Source organism: Zosterops lateralis, assembly GCF_965231275.1.
Source record: "Zosterops lateralis genome assembly, chromosome: 8".
NCBI classification, from domain to species: domain Eukaryota; kingdom Metazoa; phylum Chordata; class Aves; order Passeriformes; family Zosteropidae; genus Zosterops; species Zosterops lateralis.
The window spans coordinates 11469445-11485002 of record NC_139768.1 but is presented as its reverse complement, the minus strand read 5'-3'; the positions used below and the strand labels follow the sequence as shown (position 1 = coordinate 11485002).

At 41.3% G+C, this 15558-nt stretch overlaps 1 protein-coding gene across 2 annotated transcripts; it reads right to left on the bottom strand.

The window, feature by feature from the left end:
* Window positions 1-2046: 2046 nt before the first annotated feature.
* Window positions 2047-14846, bottom strand: FAS (Fas cell surface death receptor). 2 transcript variants are annotated; one of them, XM_083866937.1, is made up of 9 exons: window positions 14759-14846; window positions 8533-8680; window positions 7835-7969; window positions 5818-5926; window positions 5235-5299; window positions 4827-4898; window positions 4619-4689; window positions 4123-4147; window positions 2047-3300 (listed from the first exon to the last, which is right to left on the bottom strand). In XM_083866937.1, the coding sequence occupies exons 1-9, from the start codon at window positions 14813-14815 to the stop codon at window positions 2885-2887; spliced, it is 1098 nt and encodes a 365-aa protein (XP_083723063.1). In that variant the 5' UTR covers window positions 14816-14846; the 3' UTR covers window positions 2047-2884. The 2 variants fall into 2 exon arrangements, with proteins under 2 accessions (XP_083723063.1, XP_083723064.1); XM_083866938.1 differs by lacking the exon at window positions 14759-14846 and adding an exon at window positions 10168-10712.
* Window positions 14847-15558: the final 712 nt, after the last annotated feature.

Below are 15558 nucleotides of genomic sequence, written 5' to 3'. Positions count from 1 at the left end.
TTATTTTAAACTAACAATTGTTTTGGGTGTATTATTTGCATAACAAATGGGATTGTTTTGCAAAGTTTTCGCTTCCTGAAGAGACAACTTTTCTTTTGTAATCTGCTTCTCAAAAGGTGACAAGTCATTCCCTGAGCACGTTTCTGTTTCAGTTTTCACTTGCTTTTCTGATGCTGTGTTTCCATGAAACAGGGGAGTTTAGGCTTCAGTTTCTTTTTTCTTATACAACCCTAGTTTGAAAATTGTCAGAAGCAGGAGGCAAAAGAAATCTGAATGTGCTACTGCAGGTCAGCAGAACTAATTCACTTTCAGTCCCTGGTCCATGTACTCTAAGCTTCAGCTGTACTCTGCACTGATGACTGCAATGTAGACATACACAAACTCCTTTGGAAAGCTAACTGCACAGTATGATCAATCCTCCTATTTGATTCATGGTGTTCCAGTTAAGAAAAAATTATGATGTATGCTAATCACCACAGTTAATGACAGTCTGAGTTGAGCCTTGCAGACCTCTCCTAAAGAAAATGTGACTCATTGCTCAGGGACTTTTTTTAAACCATCCTTTTTATACTGAGGTTGGGAAATTCCAGTGTGATGAAAGAAAAAAATATCATTTTATTTCACTGTCAGAAATAATTGAGGTTTGGTGGGTCCATTTTGAGATCAGTGTAGTTCAGATTGCTTCACTGAACCCTGAGAGGTGACTACCTTCATTTCTTCTGGTCAGATGCTTCACTCGGAGAGACAAAGCCAGAAGCCAAGGGAAGAAAAAGCTGAAGTCAAGCATCTGCCAACACAGCTTTAAGCTACATTCATGCCTTCCTGGATGGGACATGGTATAGGGAGCAGCCTATCTACCGGGGCTTGTGAGAGCATGGAGCTCTCCTTCCTTCCTGTCTTGGCTGTGCTTCTACACAACTGCATCCTATAAAGATGGCACAGCTGCCACCACTGCTGTGCTGCCTTTCTGAAAGGCAGATATTTTATTCTCTTATATATGTGGATCCTGGCCAAAACAGGACAAGGAGCAGCACATTGTCACAGTGTGTCAAAGCTGTGCACAGATAGCACAGACACAGGCCATTTAGACAGTGCAAGGTGTTAATCAATCCATGGATGCTCAATTTGGCCCATGTTTATTAAACCATCTGACTGCAGCAGCCTGAAGGTTTTCTGTTGAAAAGCAGCACAGTGTGGAGATTTTGGCAATATAATAGTGGATTAGACACTTAGAAAATGCAGCTAGTTTAGAGGCTTCAAAGTGGGGTGGAAGGTTTTTCTGGGTGCTTAGCATGGATGGTGCTTAAGAGCTGTACAACATAAACTGGGCCTGGCCAAAACATGCTCTGTGTGTCATTGAGATCTTTAACAGGTCAGGTCTATGAAACATGTAATGGGTTCAAAGCTACATCCTGTAGGCTCCTGCTTGATGCCATACACAGATTTTTAGCTGTTTCCAGAGGCCATGTACTGCCATTCCAGGTACTTCACTTCCAGCTATATGGCATTTTGGAGAAATTCTACATGGCTGTGACCACCCAGTATTGGCAGGGGTTGGTTGCCAGCCTCTGGCACCCTGTGGCCAGTCCTACCTTGCCCTTTCCAGGTCCTGTGGTCAGGTGTCAGCCTTGGGACCCTACCCCAAACACCCACACACTGATGGGCAGGTGAGAGCAAGCCCAAGTAGGTCTCTTCCTGTTTTGGCTGAGTCCTGACACTGGCTGGAGGTTTTCTCTAGGGAACTGATGACAGAGGCAAAGAAAACCATCTTTCTTACTGTGTAACATTTCGAACAAAGTGTCTCCTTCTGTTGAAAGACTTTGTGAGATTTGCACAAATGGTGTGTGAGAGGGAAAGGCCTCACAGCAAAGCTGCCAGCAGTGTACTGGTCCTTTGAATTTAGGAGCTGAGTCCTCTGCACTTTGTGATGAAAGAAAGGTAAGGGGTTTTTTTTATGAGAATGATCTCCTTTATTCTGATTTGCTAACCTGAGTAAAAGCAAACCTAAACATGACATCTATATACTGCATCATAAGAAAGACAGAATCCAGGTATTATACAGATTTTTTTTAATGAAATATATGCTTCCATTGTATCAGTTTCTGCATTAGAAAAACTTCATATACTCTGAAAGTTGCCTTCCAGAAATGATGGTTCTGTTGTGCTTTGCTAACCCTTCAGCTCCAATTTCTTTGAAGGATTCTAACATGAGAAGAGGCTTACAAACATTGCTGAGAACAGCAAAGATAATAATTTTTACCTAGAACTGGGAGCTTTTTGCATATAAAACATGCACACATATACAAAACTCATATCATGTATACACACAGTGCTTTTATGAAAGATGGAAACCGTATTTACAGCAGAGTAGAATCTACACAGCAACAGCTATATTTTAAATTAATCAGGTGTAAGGCAGGAAACATTTCTTTTCAAGTGATGACAGTTTTTTCAAGATTTTTCAAGTTTCCTGGTACACTTTCTAGACTCATAACACCAGAGTTTTCCCTTCAAAAAAAGGAACATCCTGAATTTTTAATGTAAGCAGAACCTTACACTAATTAAATAATGTGGGAACATGCATTTAAATCATACCTTTTCTTCAAATAATTATTAACTTTTTTCCTCTTGTAATGAATCCTATAACTGGAGTCTTATATTGCACCTTTTAGTAAACAAGTCATAAAACTTTTTCCAGTCCTTAACAACTAAAAAAGGCTAAAACTCCTTTTAAAGGATGGATATCGCTACAAAATTTGTAATTATTCCTTTTGCATATAATAACTTACTTGAGTTCAATCAGAGCTGCCTATGAAAAAGTGATTCAAAGCTCTATTATTTATATTACAAAAATACTCAGAAATAATTTTCAAATTACTCTAAGCTAGGTCTCTTCCAAATTACCAGTATAGGCTTTACTTAGCTCAGCACTATCATTGCAAGAATTTCTACCCTCCTGAGTGCAAGTTTTGCTTTGCTCAGTGTCAGGATTATAAGACTGTTCCCCTTCCTGAGAGGTGGAAATAGATGCCTTCAGTTTTTTCTCAACTTTATCAGCTATAGCACACATTTTTAACTCTCTGAGGCTGCTTATTAGGGTTCCAGAGGCTCCTTTCATCCCATGGCTTTGATACCAGACATGAAACAGCCTAATCTTCTGTTCAGATACATCGCCAAGACAATCCTGAATGCTTTGGTCTATGGCAGGTTCTGTTATATGGTGGTGACGAACAAATTTCTTGACTTCTGTGAGTTTCATCTCTGCCACAATACCAGGAATGTGGCTGCTCAGGTCAACATCTAGGAGTGAAAGGAAATTAATGCACTTAGCATTTTTATCTCACTGGGTTTTATTATCTTCACTCAGATTTGATGCTTCTCCTATCCAAACCAGACTAAGTTTAAGGGATTTGTGACTCAGTATGGTTTATGTGTGATTTTTTACAATATATGGGAGGTCTGTTTCTACATGTTCCTACCAAATGCTATGTATTTCAAAGATTTAGGCTTGCATCCATATTGCTTTCTACCACCTAAAACAGGGTATCAGTTCCCTCTGTAACTTATTCTGTCCTTCTCTATCAGTGAGTGAAGTGTGGTCAGCTCTCACATACCCGTTTTTTCTCAAAATAGCATTGGGAGAAGTCCTGAAATAGGACAGGTCTTCTGTTCTAATACAGTCTTAGAGTTATATTTGTTTCCTGTTGTGTATCACTCCTGTAGATTTACCCCTGAACATAATGTAGGTTTGTGAATCTTCAACCGCACTGTGGGACTGCTCCCTTATCATAATTATCCATGGTTATAGAAACATAATTTGCTGTTTCCTAGTGTCTGTACCACAGGCAGAACTGAAATTCGCTTGTAGACAATGAGTAATTGCTCCCTATACAACGGGAATTCCTCCTGAGGCAAGACTCCCATGATGCCACTAAATGCCTTGATGAGCATTATACGAACTGGCACTTCTTTAGCAAGTGTTCATTTTTGTGCTGGAATGACAGGTCTGGACAGTGGCAAAGTCTACACAAAAATACTCTTTTTTTTTTTTGTTTAGGACTTATTTTACTGTATCTATGTTTTTTCTTTCCACTGAGTTTTCAGAAATTACTTGTCTCTTACCTGTGTCTATGAGAGGTGCATTCTCCTGAAAAAAAAAAAAAAAAAGGCAAAAGAGAAATAAGTAGGAACAAGCGGATATATAAGAGGATAAATACATTTCATGATACTTCGTTAATTTTGTTTTAGCTTTTGCCATGATTCCTGTTTTATGAGTGAGAGAGTCAGACCAGACAGAGAGACCTCTTTTGACTTGGGTAAGTTTGGGGAATCACCTCACAATTGCTATTGCCTAAAATTCTGCATGGGGACAGGGAACATCCTGGGGTGGTGGAGGCCTGATGATTTATGAAGTTTTGATCGTGCTCATGTGACTTAGGAAGCATTCCAACAATCCTGAAGAAGCAAATACAAGGTTTCTCTCACTTTTCCCAAAAGAATCCTTGTGGTGAAATTTACTTCATTCATGTCATAGAAGAGAGGCACACACTGGGGAGACCCAGTGCAATTTAAATGGAAAAAGGTTCTTTGCATAAAGCTGAGATTTTTAAATACTTACATAAGGCTTTGGTTTGTAAACTGTGTTACTTGGGTACTCATTGAATGTAAAACCCTTCTGTTTTTTCTTGCCTGAAACAAAAAAAGAATATTTTAAATCCAGGTCAGGATATGTCTCCTTTAGACTCCAAGAATGTAACATTGTATTTGAATAAGCATCTGAATATGTCATTCAGAGTATAATAGGAATAAGTAAGGGAATTACTTACACCAGATTAATGCTCCAGCTATTGCTAGTATTACTACCGGAACTACCAAACCAATGGCCCACCATGCTGGTTCTGTTGGAACATGGGAAAATTTACACAAAAGTTAACTCAAGAAATGCAATACAGCAGCACACCGAATTTTAAACAAGACTGTCAGATTTTAAAACCCTCCTGTTGTTTCCTAATGACAAAAGCCAAATTCATTAAAGACATACCTATCATGAGCTGCCCCTAAAAAGGAGCACAATGATCAGAGGAAAATCATACTCTGCAGGTCACTACAGGGCCCAGTAGGACTAATGCCCTGAGCTGTCAGGAATCACTAAGGCCAGTGCATAGAACAGGACAATTGCAATTGCCTCTCAAAATACAGCATGTGATGGATCTTGCTACATTTTAAAATGGTACCTTTTGTTCCGCATACAGTGTCTGAAGCTGAAGTACATTGTTTTTCAATTACACCACTTTCACATCTGCAGAAAATATGAACACGAAATTATTAGGGGATTGTTTCTCTCTAAAGCTGTTAAGAGAGCAAATCAAAGTCTTCTAAGATATTTTATCAGCAAAATATGAAATATTTTACTGATAAATATGCTGTTTTCATATTCCAAACCCCTGATCTTGGGGTTTGGAATTTAATAGATATAAAAATGGCATGGAACTTTGTGGCAGTGGGAAAACATATGAAACTATTTTTCAATGTAACAGTGGATCACACAAAGACAACAGGAAAGCTCAGATACTTTATTACACTTTTTGAAAAGCATATACAGACTCAGTGGATCTATAGGTTTTTCTGCATGCCTTTGGAAAGTCTTCATGGCTGCAAATTGAGTTGACTGCACTCAGTCAGCTCAGGTACAAAGGAAAATTATTATGCTTTCCCTGAGGTTATAGATTACCTTACCCTCTGTCTTGAAACCAGCTGGAAAAAAAATGTGATTACATATTAACAATTTCATATGTAGTGGTGAAGGCATAAACTTACATGGTACATGGAATGCAATTGTCACATCCTTCAGGACTGCAAAAATAGTTCTTGGCACAGGCACATTGCGTGTTCTCCTCTGGGGTACAGTTCTTTACAACCTCCCAACCTAAAAATAGATTTCTTAAAGTGTATTAGTTTGAAAAAGCAGGCTTCTGCCCACAAAGTCTTCTCCTCAGACTTGCTGCTAGCTCCACCTCTGCTGGCACTTTGTAATACACACACAGGGCTTTTCTAAGGAGCCGGGCTGACAGAGAGCTGGGAATGCTGTCAGAGAGACCTCTGCTGGAGGAGAGCTCAGAAAACTCCTCACACAATACGGTTCTTGCCAGAAGAGGACTCATTCAGCACAGCCAAATCCCAAGAAAATTACTTTTTCCCCTTTAGAAGTGTAAAGCCAGAAGGAAACTCAGAAGATCACACAGCCAATCTCCCCACTTGATAATGGAGATGGGTTCTTTGCACTCCCTGACAGACAGCAAGTTTTACCTTTTCTTGAAGACCTCCAATGATGAGGAATTCCATTCTCTCTTTTTTGGCTAACATATCCATGTCATGTATGCTTCTTAAGGATCAAAACAAATTATTAATTTTCTCCTATTCTCAGTTTATACGATGATACTATCTCCATCTATGAAAAAAAAACTTCTGCATTAAAAATTGCTGTATCTACCCACTATGGGAGCTATTTTCATAGGCATATAAAAATAGAACAAATTTTTGAGTTACTACATTCAGTGAGTGCCCTGCTATAATTTGTAACTACTTTATGTTTCAGAATTTGATGAAGCTCTGTGAAACCAGTGCTGAAGTAACTCATGGAAACAGCGAACATGAATGATCATAAGAATGGTTCGTATGGAACTTCAGTGGTAATTTTCCTCTTATCTATTGTCGGTCTACTGACTTCTCTTCAACTACATTTTTGTCCATGGAACATTGTGACTAGCCATCCCATTACTCTTTTCCTCCCTTCAGTTTAAATAATTGTGACACTAATATATAAAATATTGAACTTTTTCGCTCTTATCGATTTCATCACCCATGCAAAAATGCTTACTATAGTAGCAAATGAGAGGGAAATTTTCTGTCTATATTGAGGTCCTAAAGGCAGGAGAGAGCACTAGAGATTGATATTCCAACAGGTGATCTGAGTACAAAGATACTGAAGTTGAGAACTGTCTCTCCATTCACTACACTTGATTTTGGGTATGAGGAATGAAGAACTAACATTTTCAGGACACCTGATGGAACCGGTAGGAGAAAAGATTAATGGATTAAAAAAAAGTCTATGATGGGAATTTATGCAACAGGTAGTGAATTTCTGCTATCACCCAGCAGTTTCATGAACAAAGGGCTCATAAATAGACACTGAATTTACTAGATAGGGAAAGATCTTCTAATGTCCTTTCCCTCAGCTGTGGATGCTGATAGACTGCAGTGAACAGACCACAGAAAGCAGACAGGTTTGTTTGTGTTATCTCTAAACAGCACCTCTTGCCTCCACTGCTGAATGCAGAATACTGGGGTAGGTGGGCCACTGGTCTGCCCCTGGAGGGATTGCCTTACAGTCCTACACATGTATCCCACACAGCATCCTGAGTGTTTCTAAAGACAGCAACCAATTTTAAATAATATTCTCAATTATGTGAAAGACTACAAAAGAAACCATCATTACTTCTTACACTCTTCTTTTAAACAGAGTGTGAAGAAGTGGGAGAACTTGCCTTCCTTGGCTCTAACCAGTTTGTACAGTGTCTGCTTTGCAAAGACTTTGGCTAAGCAAAGGCAGATACAAGGAGAAATAATGGACCAACTATTTTTCTTCCTACTTTGTGCCTGATGAAAGGGAACTAGAGGATAAACGTATTACTTTCTTACAAATTCATTCAGATTCTACCACTAAAAGTTCTGAATCTACATGCTAACGATGATTAAGGTATTGTGGAGACTGTTCAGTGAAATCCTGTACAAAAGAAGAGAGTCATTGCCACAGTTGTTATTTCTACAGACATACCCAATTCGCTGTCACACAATTTGCATCTCCTACACTTCTCCAAGTCGTTGGGGTGATTCGTGAATTCCTTTCCTTTCTCACATGGAACACAGTGTTTGATAATATCTGTTGGGCAGCTGACATTTTTAACAGAACCTGTAGAGACAGAAAACCAACAATTTAGAAGAAGCCACCAGCCACCAGACTAACATCAGAATTTCATTTTAAATCCCTAATACTTTTGATTCCAAATATGGAATGAATATTCTTTGTGCATGTGTAGATACACTTCAGAAATGTAGTATACATAACATCTGATTATCCCCACTCTTCCTCCAATTTAGTACTGAACGAGAACACTCCAAACAAAACTGTACATGAAAAACTGGAAAACGCATGAATGTATGGAATGTTGGAGGCAAAAGCATGTGTTTTCACTTTTTGAACCTCCTTCAAATATGTGTATGTTAATTCTTGGCTCTTTTGTAACGAGCACATTATGAGAGGACTGCTCTCTGTAGTGAGAAGTTATTGGTGCACTGAGCTCAAGAAATATCTTTGAAGTGGCTTTTGTCTTGTGACAAAAAAAAATACAGCTGGAATGAAGCACTGCATCCAGGAAACCACCACATGCCACTTCAGTATCCCAGCACAAAGCTGTGCATGCTGTAGTGTCCCCTGTTAATGACTTCTCAACACAGTTTTACAATCATACTCACCACTTCTACATTTCTTACAACACTGAGTATTTAACTCATATTCATCCTCATTGCAGTTAACTTCCCTCCTGGAAATGATCCTCCTATTGTATGTTTTTAGGGCTTCAGTATCATTTTTGCACTGTGTTTCAATAATTAAGACAGCCATCTAGGAGAGAACAGAAAATGAGACAAAAGAACTGTTTAGGACTGTAGTTGTGTTTTAGTACTAGCAGAGTCACATTAATAAGTGTTATTCTATAACTAAAAATATTGATATTCACTCCCTTACTAAAACTGTTCATTACTTTAGATTTAATGGACAAGGAGGGCCCATATAAAAGCCATGAACCCTACCACTAAAGACATTCTCCTTCCAAATTAATTTACAAGAGATCAATTTCTTTGAATTTTTTGCACTGTCAAGTAAAAGTGCATAGTGCTTGGGGGTTTTGTTTGGTTTTATTTCTGTCATTAGGCAGTACAGCTTTACTAGTGGTCCCTGCCCTGTTTCTTTTCAGGATGATAATAAAGCACTGTGGGCCAGAGGCCAAACTATAGGGATTTTTTATTAATTTGGAAGAAGAAGGAAGAATGATAAATCTGGTATAGTTTGCCTTCTTCTCAGCAACACTTTCTGGGGAATTCTATATTTACTCTGCATGCACTAAATATCAGATATCTATACAATGGAGTTATGGATGCTGACCATAATTTCAGTTAGATGCAGAAACCCCTTTATGTTAAATTACTGAAAAATCACTTTGGATATTAAACTGGGTTCTCAAGTGAAGGAAGTGTTATCTGTTGCAAACCAGCTGATGTAACCAATAAGACATTTGCCTTCCACAGGTAGCCACTTCTTTTGATCCTCTAGTCTATTCACAGGTGAGAAGGTGGAAAAAATTATATTTCCTTAGCATTTGTTTAAATTGTATAAAATATTAGTTACTGGACTAAAATTAAGAAGGCCTTTCTTTGCACCTGGAGGTGAAGTTCCAGCAGCTGAAAAAGCATAATGAGCACTGGAGGAATTCTGGGTATGGATGCTCAGCCCATCACTTCCCCTGTTTGGTCTCTCTCTTCTTTTGCTGCCAAAGATTTCAGGGTGCTCTCCTCTGAATCCCAGTGTAATGATGTTAAAAAATTAAAGTCTCCACAGAAGCTTTCAAATGGATGTGTCAAATTAGTGTGATTTGTTTTCCCTTTCCCTAGGAGAACTGTCTCACTAAACATTGGATAAGAAAGTCCAGATTAAAAATAATTACTAAAATATAGTCAGGGATGTACAACCAGTCTGGTTTTTTTCCTAAAGCAGTATGAAGAAAATGTCCAGAGAGTCATGCAGGAAATAGGATATAATCAAAGAAGGAAACAGATTTCTAAATTACTAATACCAGTGAAACTTTGCTGATTTTACCAAACGCCTGCAAACACAGTGTGTGCAGAGATGTGTTCCCTCATACGAACAAAGCCCTCTGCCTCTTGGTTATGCTTTTATAAAAATGAGCTATGCTGTGTGAGGGGGTACAGAAACATAACATTTTTAGATGGATGCCCTCTGCTCCTGCTCACAGAGATGAACTTCCTGGTACACTTACAAGAAGTGGGGGTCACTTCTCAGAATTTGACACTCAAGCAGCACCAAATACCTACATTGGTTCTGCTTGCAGGGATGTCTTACAACGTCTTCCTGTAGAAGGAATAATGATAAAACAATGAAGACTTTTTTTTAAAGCAACACCTTAATTTTTTTCAAACTATTTTTTTCCAACTGGGTTTGCACCCTCTTAAAAGCAAACCATTTGATATTTACAAATGTTGGTGTGTCTTATAGGAAAAAAAAAAACAACAACAAAAAAACAAAAACAAAAAAAACCCAACAAAAACCAGAAAAGAGTCAATAGTCATTTAGCTTCCTGTGCACACCTTAGTTGCTTTTCTGTTGTCACAGAGCAGTAAACACTAATATCAGAAAGGAAGCAGTTTTGGGGCTTTTACACAGGCAGGGATGATAGGTGCTTTTTTATGACGTGTACACTCAAGCAGTGGTGGTATGTTTTCAGCCTAAAATGACTCACAGAGGCTCTCGTTTAACTTTCTCAATCTAAAAAAAAATAGTTTTCATATCTAAACTGAGGACTTAGATTGCACTAAGCAGTCAATGGGAATGAGATCAATCAGCTGGGGACATCTATCCTTAGATAATCCATAAAAATTATCGTACGAACCCAAATTTTCTGGTTTCTCTGCATTTGCATTGGCCAGACAATAAAAAGAGTTTTCTACCTGCTCCCTCTCCTTCATTCCAACAGAATCCTCCAAAATGCTTTCACCAACAGCTGCTTGCTAAGGACACTTTTATGAAACCTGTTTTCATCTGCATCTCCAGGGCACGGTGACAAGAACTTCGATTTCTTTGAATGCTTGTGTCATTTTGGGATTCTCAGGCCTCCAGTTCTTCCTCTAAGTGTTCTTCATAACATGTCAATCTATTTCAGCCAAAAAGCTTCTGGAAGACACATCTTATAGGTATGTAATGTCAGCTTTGGAAGTGTGTGAACATGTAATTTGCATACAGGAATTTTAAAACCTTTACAATGTTAACTCTGAGAAAAAAAAAAGTCTCTGTTTTCTCCTGTTATCTTTATAATACATTTTATTTTTAGTAAGCCAATTCTCCCATTTCTGATCTATAAATGCTGATGAATGAGAAGACTGATGGCCACAGAATGTGACTTTTTTTTTTCCACTCCACATCTGTTACATGGACCAAGGTGCATGAGCTCATCGGGGGCTTTCTAAGAGTTAAAAAAGGAGGAGGGGGATTTTTCTTGCTTTCTTTTGCCTCATGAAGGTTGGGTTGCTAGAACTAGCTTCATTTTACTACGCTTTTCTCTGTAATTAATCTCTCTTGTATTAACTCTGTCAGGATGGCTCAAAGAATAATTTCACTCAAAAAGTAATCTCAAGAGGATTCTCTACTCCAATTCTTTCACTATGACAAGAAATTTCTGCTTCCAAAACCTCCAGTATAATTTTTCCTCCAACTCTTTTTTTTTTCTTCTCCCACCCACCAGGGCTGAATCTCATAGTTAGCGCCAAAATAACCTCTAAAAATAGTATTTTACATTCTAAAATCTTTTATAAAAAGAAAAAAATAATCGAGATCCATTTTTTTAAAGCCCAACAATGGGCTTGGTATTTCCCTACAACTAGAAGCATCCTGAGCTTCTTTAATTCCAAGAGAAATGCGTGTGTTTAGTGCCTGTGGAGCAAATAGCTTCATTCTGTCCAGCACCTTAAAACACACACTGTCCAAATTCAATCCACTACCCTTTCAAATCTCAGCTGACTCACATGCAAATTGCAACAACATATTGGGGCTGGGAGTTGTATGATTGGTTATTTCGTTGGGTTTAGATTTTTAGAAGTACTGTACTACTGAGCACTTAGTAAACACTATTTGGAGAGTTGGGAGTGATATTAACAGCTCTCACCTCACTTTGTTGAGGCTAAGCATGAACTAGAGCTTGACAGATAGAAATCTAGGTACTCTCCCCCTTTTCCTTCTGTAACACAAAATGGTTTTCTTATTACTTTCTCTTTGTTCAGTGGGTTACTGCAAAGATAAAGTGGTTAATGTGGGAACATGCTCAGACATGTTTCCAGAACTGGGGCCCTTATACTTTCCACTTGAGTCTTGCATCATCCCATCACTTTATGGCTGTTTATGCGTGCACATGCAAATGTGTGTATTAGTTTTCCATGATATGAGGAAGAAAGATCAATGCAGTAATTTAGGAGCCCTGTTTTCAAAGGTATGTCTTCTGAACTTGCAGAAAACTGCCTGCTCTGTAGTCATATCACAATTACAAAATACTTACATAACAGTTCACTCACTGGCCTACTCCTTTAGAATGCTGTCTAGAGGTGATTTTATGATGGTATTTATTCCCTAATTGCCTGCTGTATGTCCAGGAATGGTTTAAGATGAACTAGGAGGTGAGGCTGGAGCCTGGAAACCCCCGGCATGGGCTCGGTTCAAACTCTGGCGTGTTTCGGGCTGCGGCTGGCATTGTTAGTTCATTGCCTTTCAATTTGTATTCTTGCTTGTTTGCTTAGACAAAAAGCTTTACTTTCTCTTTCCCCATCTTTTTTCCTGGACTCCAGCAGAGACCCTTCAGTTGTTTATTTTTGGTGGTTTTTTTGGTTTTTTTTCCACTTGAACTGTTTTGGCTTGCATTCCAAGGAGCCTACAGGGGCGGAGGGAAAGACCTGGACCAGCAAAAGAAAGGACACTAAAACCCACCAGTTTCTCCTGCTGCGAGGAGCACACCAACACCAGAAGCTCAGCAGGCTCCTATCTACTTTTTGCCTGAGCTGCTGCATGGATTTTTTTCTTCCCTTCCCTGAGACAAAGGGAGCAGCCACTATCCTCTCCTCATCGCTGTGCGGCTGGGTGGGGGGGGTGTGCAGTATAAAGTTAATTTTTTTTCTTTTTTGTGCCTTCTGGGTATCTTGTTTTGTTAATAAACAGAGGGCTTTTTTTCACTTTCACCCCCTAGTATTCATTTCTCTCATTGGCAAAAAGGGATTATTGGAGCCCTTCTCTTAAGAGGAAAAGTTCATTCCAGAGCGTTTTCTCCTAAAATTTGTCTCTAAACTGAGACAAGTGTGTCTCTCACTGGTACAGAGTTCTGTAGCTTTTTCTACATGGAGAACTCAGATGTTTTCTAACTTCACAGACCACTGCTATTTTTGCATGACTGTGCCTAAATCTTCTTTTACTTGAGTGCAGCATGGAGTTCCTTGCACAATTCAGGTTTCAATCAACGAACTGTTTTCATGTTCTGGTTTAACCAAATAAAATGCCAAACTCTGACCAGGTTTACTATTTTATAAGTAGTGAAACAACATGCTAATTAAAACAAATAACTTTTTAAAAACGGAAATTATGTAGGAATGCCAGAATCTTTCTAAGGTATACTGAAATTTGGAAACAATTGGAAAATAAGAACAGAAATTATATATTCTCTGAACCAGTGTTATAAAAGAAAGTATTTTTAATCTTCATATATATTCTGGATAGTTCCAACATACTGAGCTACACTGACATTTCTAGTTGGCTGCTCCTATACAGGAACAGGTAATACACACTTCTGCCAGCAGATGAAAATCCTTCTTTGTATTTAATTATGCTTTGAAAATTTGTGTAGAGGCATGGACAGAGCTCTCTGAAAATCTTTAAATAATTTCCTACTTGTTATACAGCTAATCAGATCACAAATTGAGTGGTTTATACATTAAGACTCGATTTTAACCTGACAAACCGCAGAACAAACTGTGTTTGTTAGCAATAAAACCACACTGTGATGAGCCTTGGAAGGCCATCTCCAGTGAGGTGTCTCTGACACGGGAGATTGGGGCTGGGGAGGCAATGTGTGCTGCAGCCACACTGCCGGGCAGGCTGTGGCTCTGCAGGGCTCACTGCCACCTGCCTGCCTCATGGTGTTCAATCAGAGCAAGGTGAGCCAGATAATCCACAGGTCCCCAGATCTGCCCAGGTGTCCTGCCCTGGAGCCTCCTGCTACTGCAGCCCTTCAGCACCTGGAGGTCCCAGTGCTGGACACTGACACTTCCTTACATTTCCTGTTGACAGCAGGGGTTTAAAATGGATCTTCGTGAAGTAACTTGACTGTGAGAGGGAGTGACGGGACGGAAGCTCTCAGAAGCTGCAGGGACAGGCACAGGGCATGGCGCGGGCAAGAAGGAAAGGCCCTGCCCTGTGGCTTCCAGTAAAGCTGCTCCCTGACGCCAGGCTGTGACTTTCTCTAGCTTCTCGTGGGTCACTGTCATAGTGGTAAAACTCCTCCCCCGCAGGTATTTGCTCTCCCTGCTGTCAGTCAGTGACCCGCTGAGTGCGGGGCAGGTGGGCTCTGACCGAGCCCGGTGTTATCCCGGGCAGGTCCCGCAGGGGCCTCTCCCCCAGCCCTGCCCGCTGTCTGTGGCTGCGGACCCACCTCCCCCTCCCGGTCCGACCGCCACCTGCATCCATCCCCTTTTCTCCTGTCCTCTTTCACTTAGCGCCCTTTAGAAATGCCTCAACTTGAAGGCGAGTTTTCCCCACTTAAAGACGAATTGCCTGAAATGTCGGTGACAAGCCTGCCACGAGCACCGGCCGGGCAGAGCTCCCCGTCCCGCCCGGCCCCGCCGCCCTCCCGCCCTCGGGCACTCCCACACTTACCAGGAGCAGGGCGAGGAGCCCCCAGGCCGCGCCGCCGCTGTCCCGCACCTTCGCCATGCCGCCGCTGCCCGGGGTTCGCCCGCACCTTCCGGCGGGACGCCCGAGCTGCCCTCAGCCCGCCGGGCGGCTCCTCCCTGTTGGCAAACACGGCGCGGCCCGCCGGGCCCGCCCCCGGCACAGCGCACTCGGCAGGGCCCGGGACAGGCCTGGGGCTGGCTGTGGTGCTGGGCTGGAGCTGTCCCGCGGGGATCCGGCCCTGGGCTGCGGCTCCGGGCGCCGGGAGAGCCGCAGACAGCGGCGGGACAGCCCCGTGCTCAGAGCCCGCGGTGACAGCAGCGAGGGCACGGAGCTTCCCCGGGCTCGGGTGTCCCGGGGGTCGCGGGGCTGGGTCAGGGACACCCGGGCTCTGCAGGCACGGCCCCGAGGTCACCGAGCCAACAGCTTTAGTGCTGGGAATGAGGCATGAGGCATTTGAGTCCTGTGCTTCGGGTGCTGGGCGGAGCAATCGCCTCCCCATCGAGGGCAGAAGCTCTGCTTTGGTAGCACTGCCGAGGATGGGCTTGGGGCAGGCACTCCCCAATGGGGAGGATGGAGCAGGCACTCAGAACAGGCTAAACCCACTGCAGCAAGCAGTGCTGCCCATTGCTGTCTTTTTGAAAGGGTTGCTCAAGCCTGTGACTTCTGTTTTCTAGCTGTTTCCAGTCACATCTTGTGTTTCTCCTGCAAGCTTTCAGTGGTTTGAAGTGCTGGTAGTCTGGCCTCCTTTGCAGAGTTGGAAATGACGTGATGGCGTTAGTTAC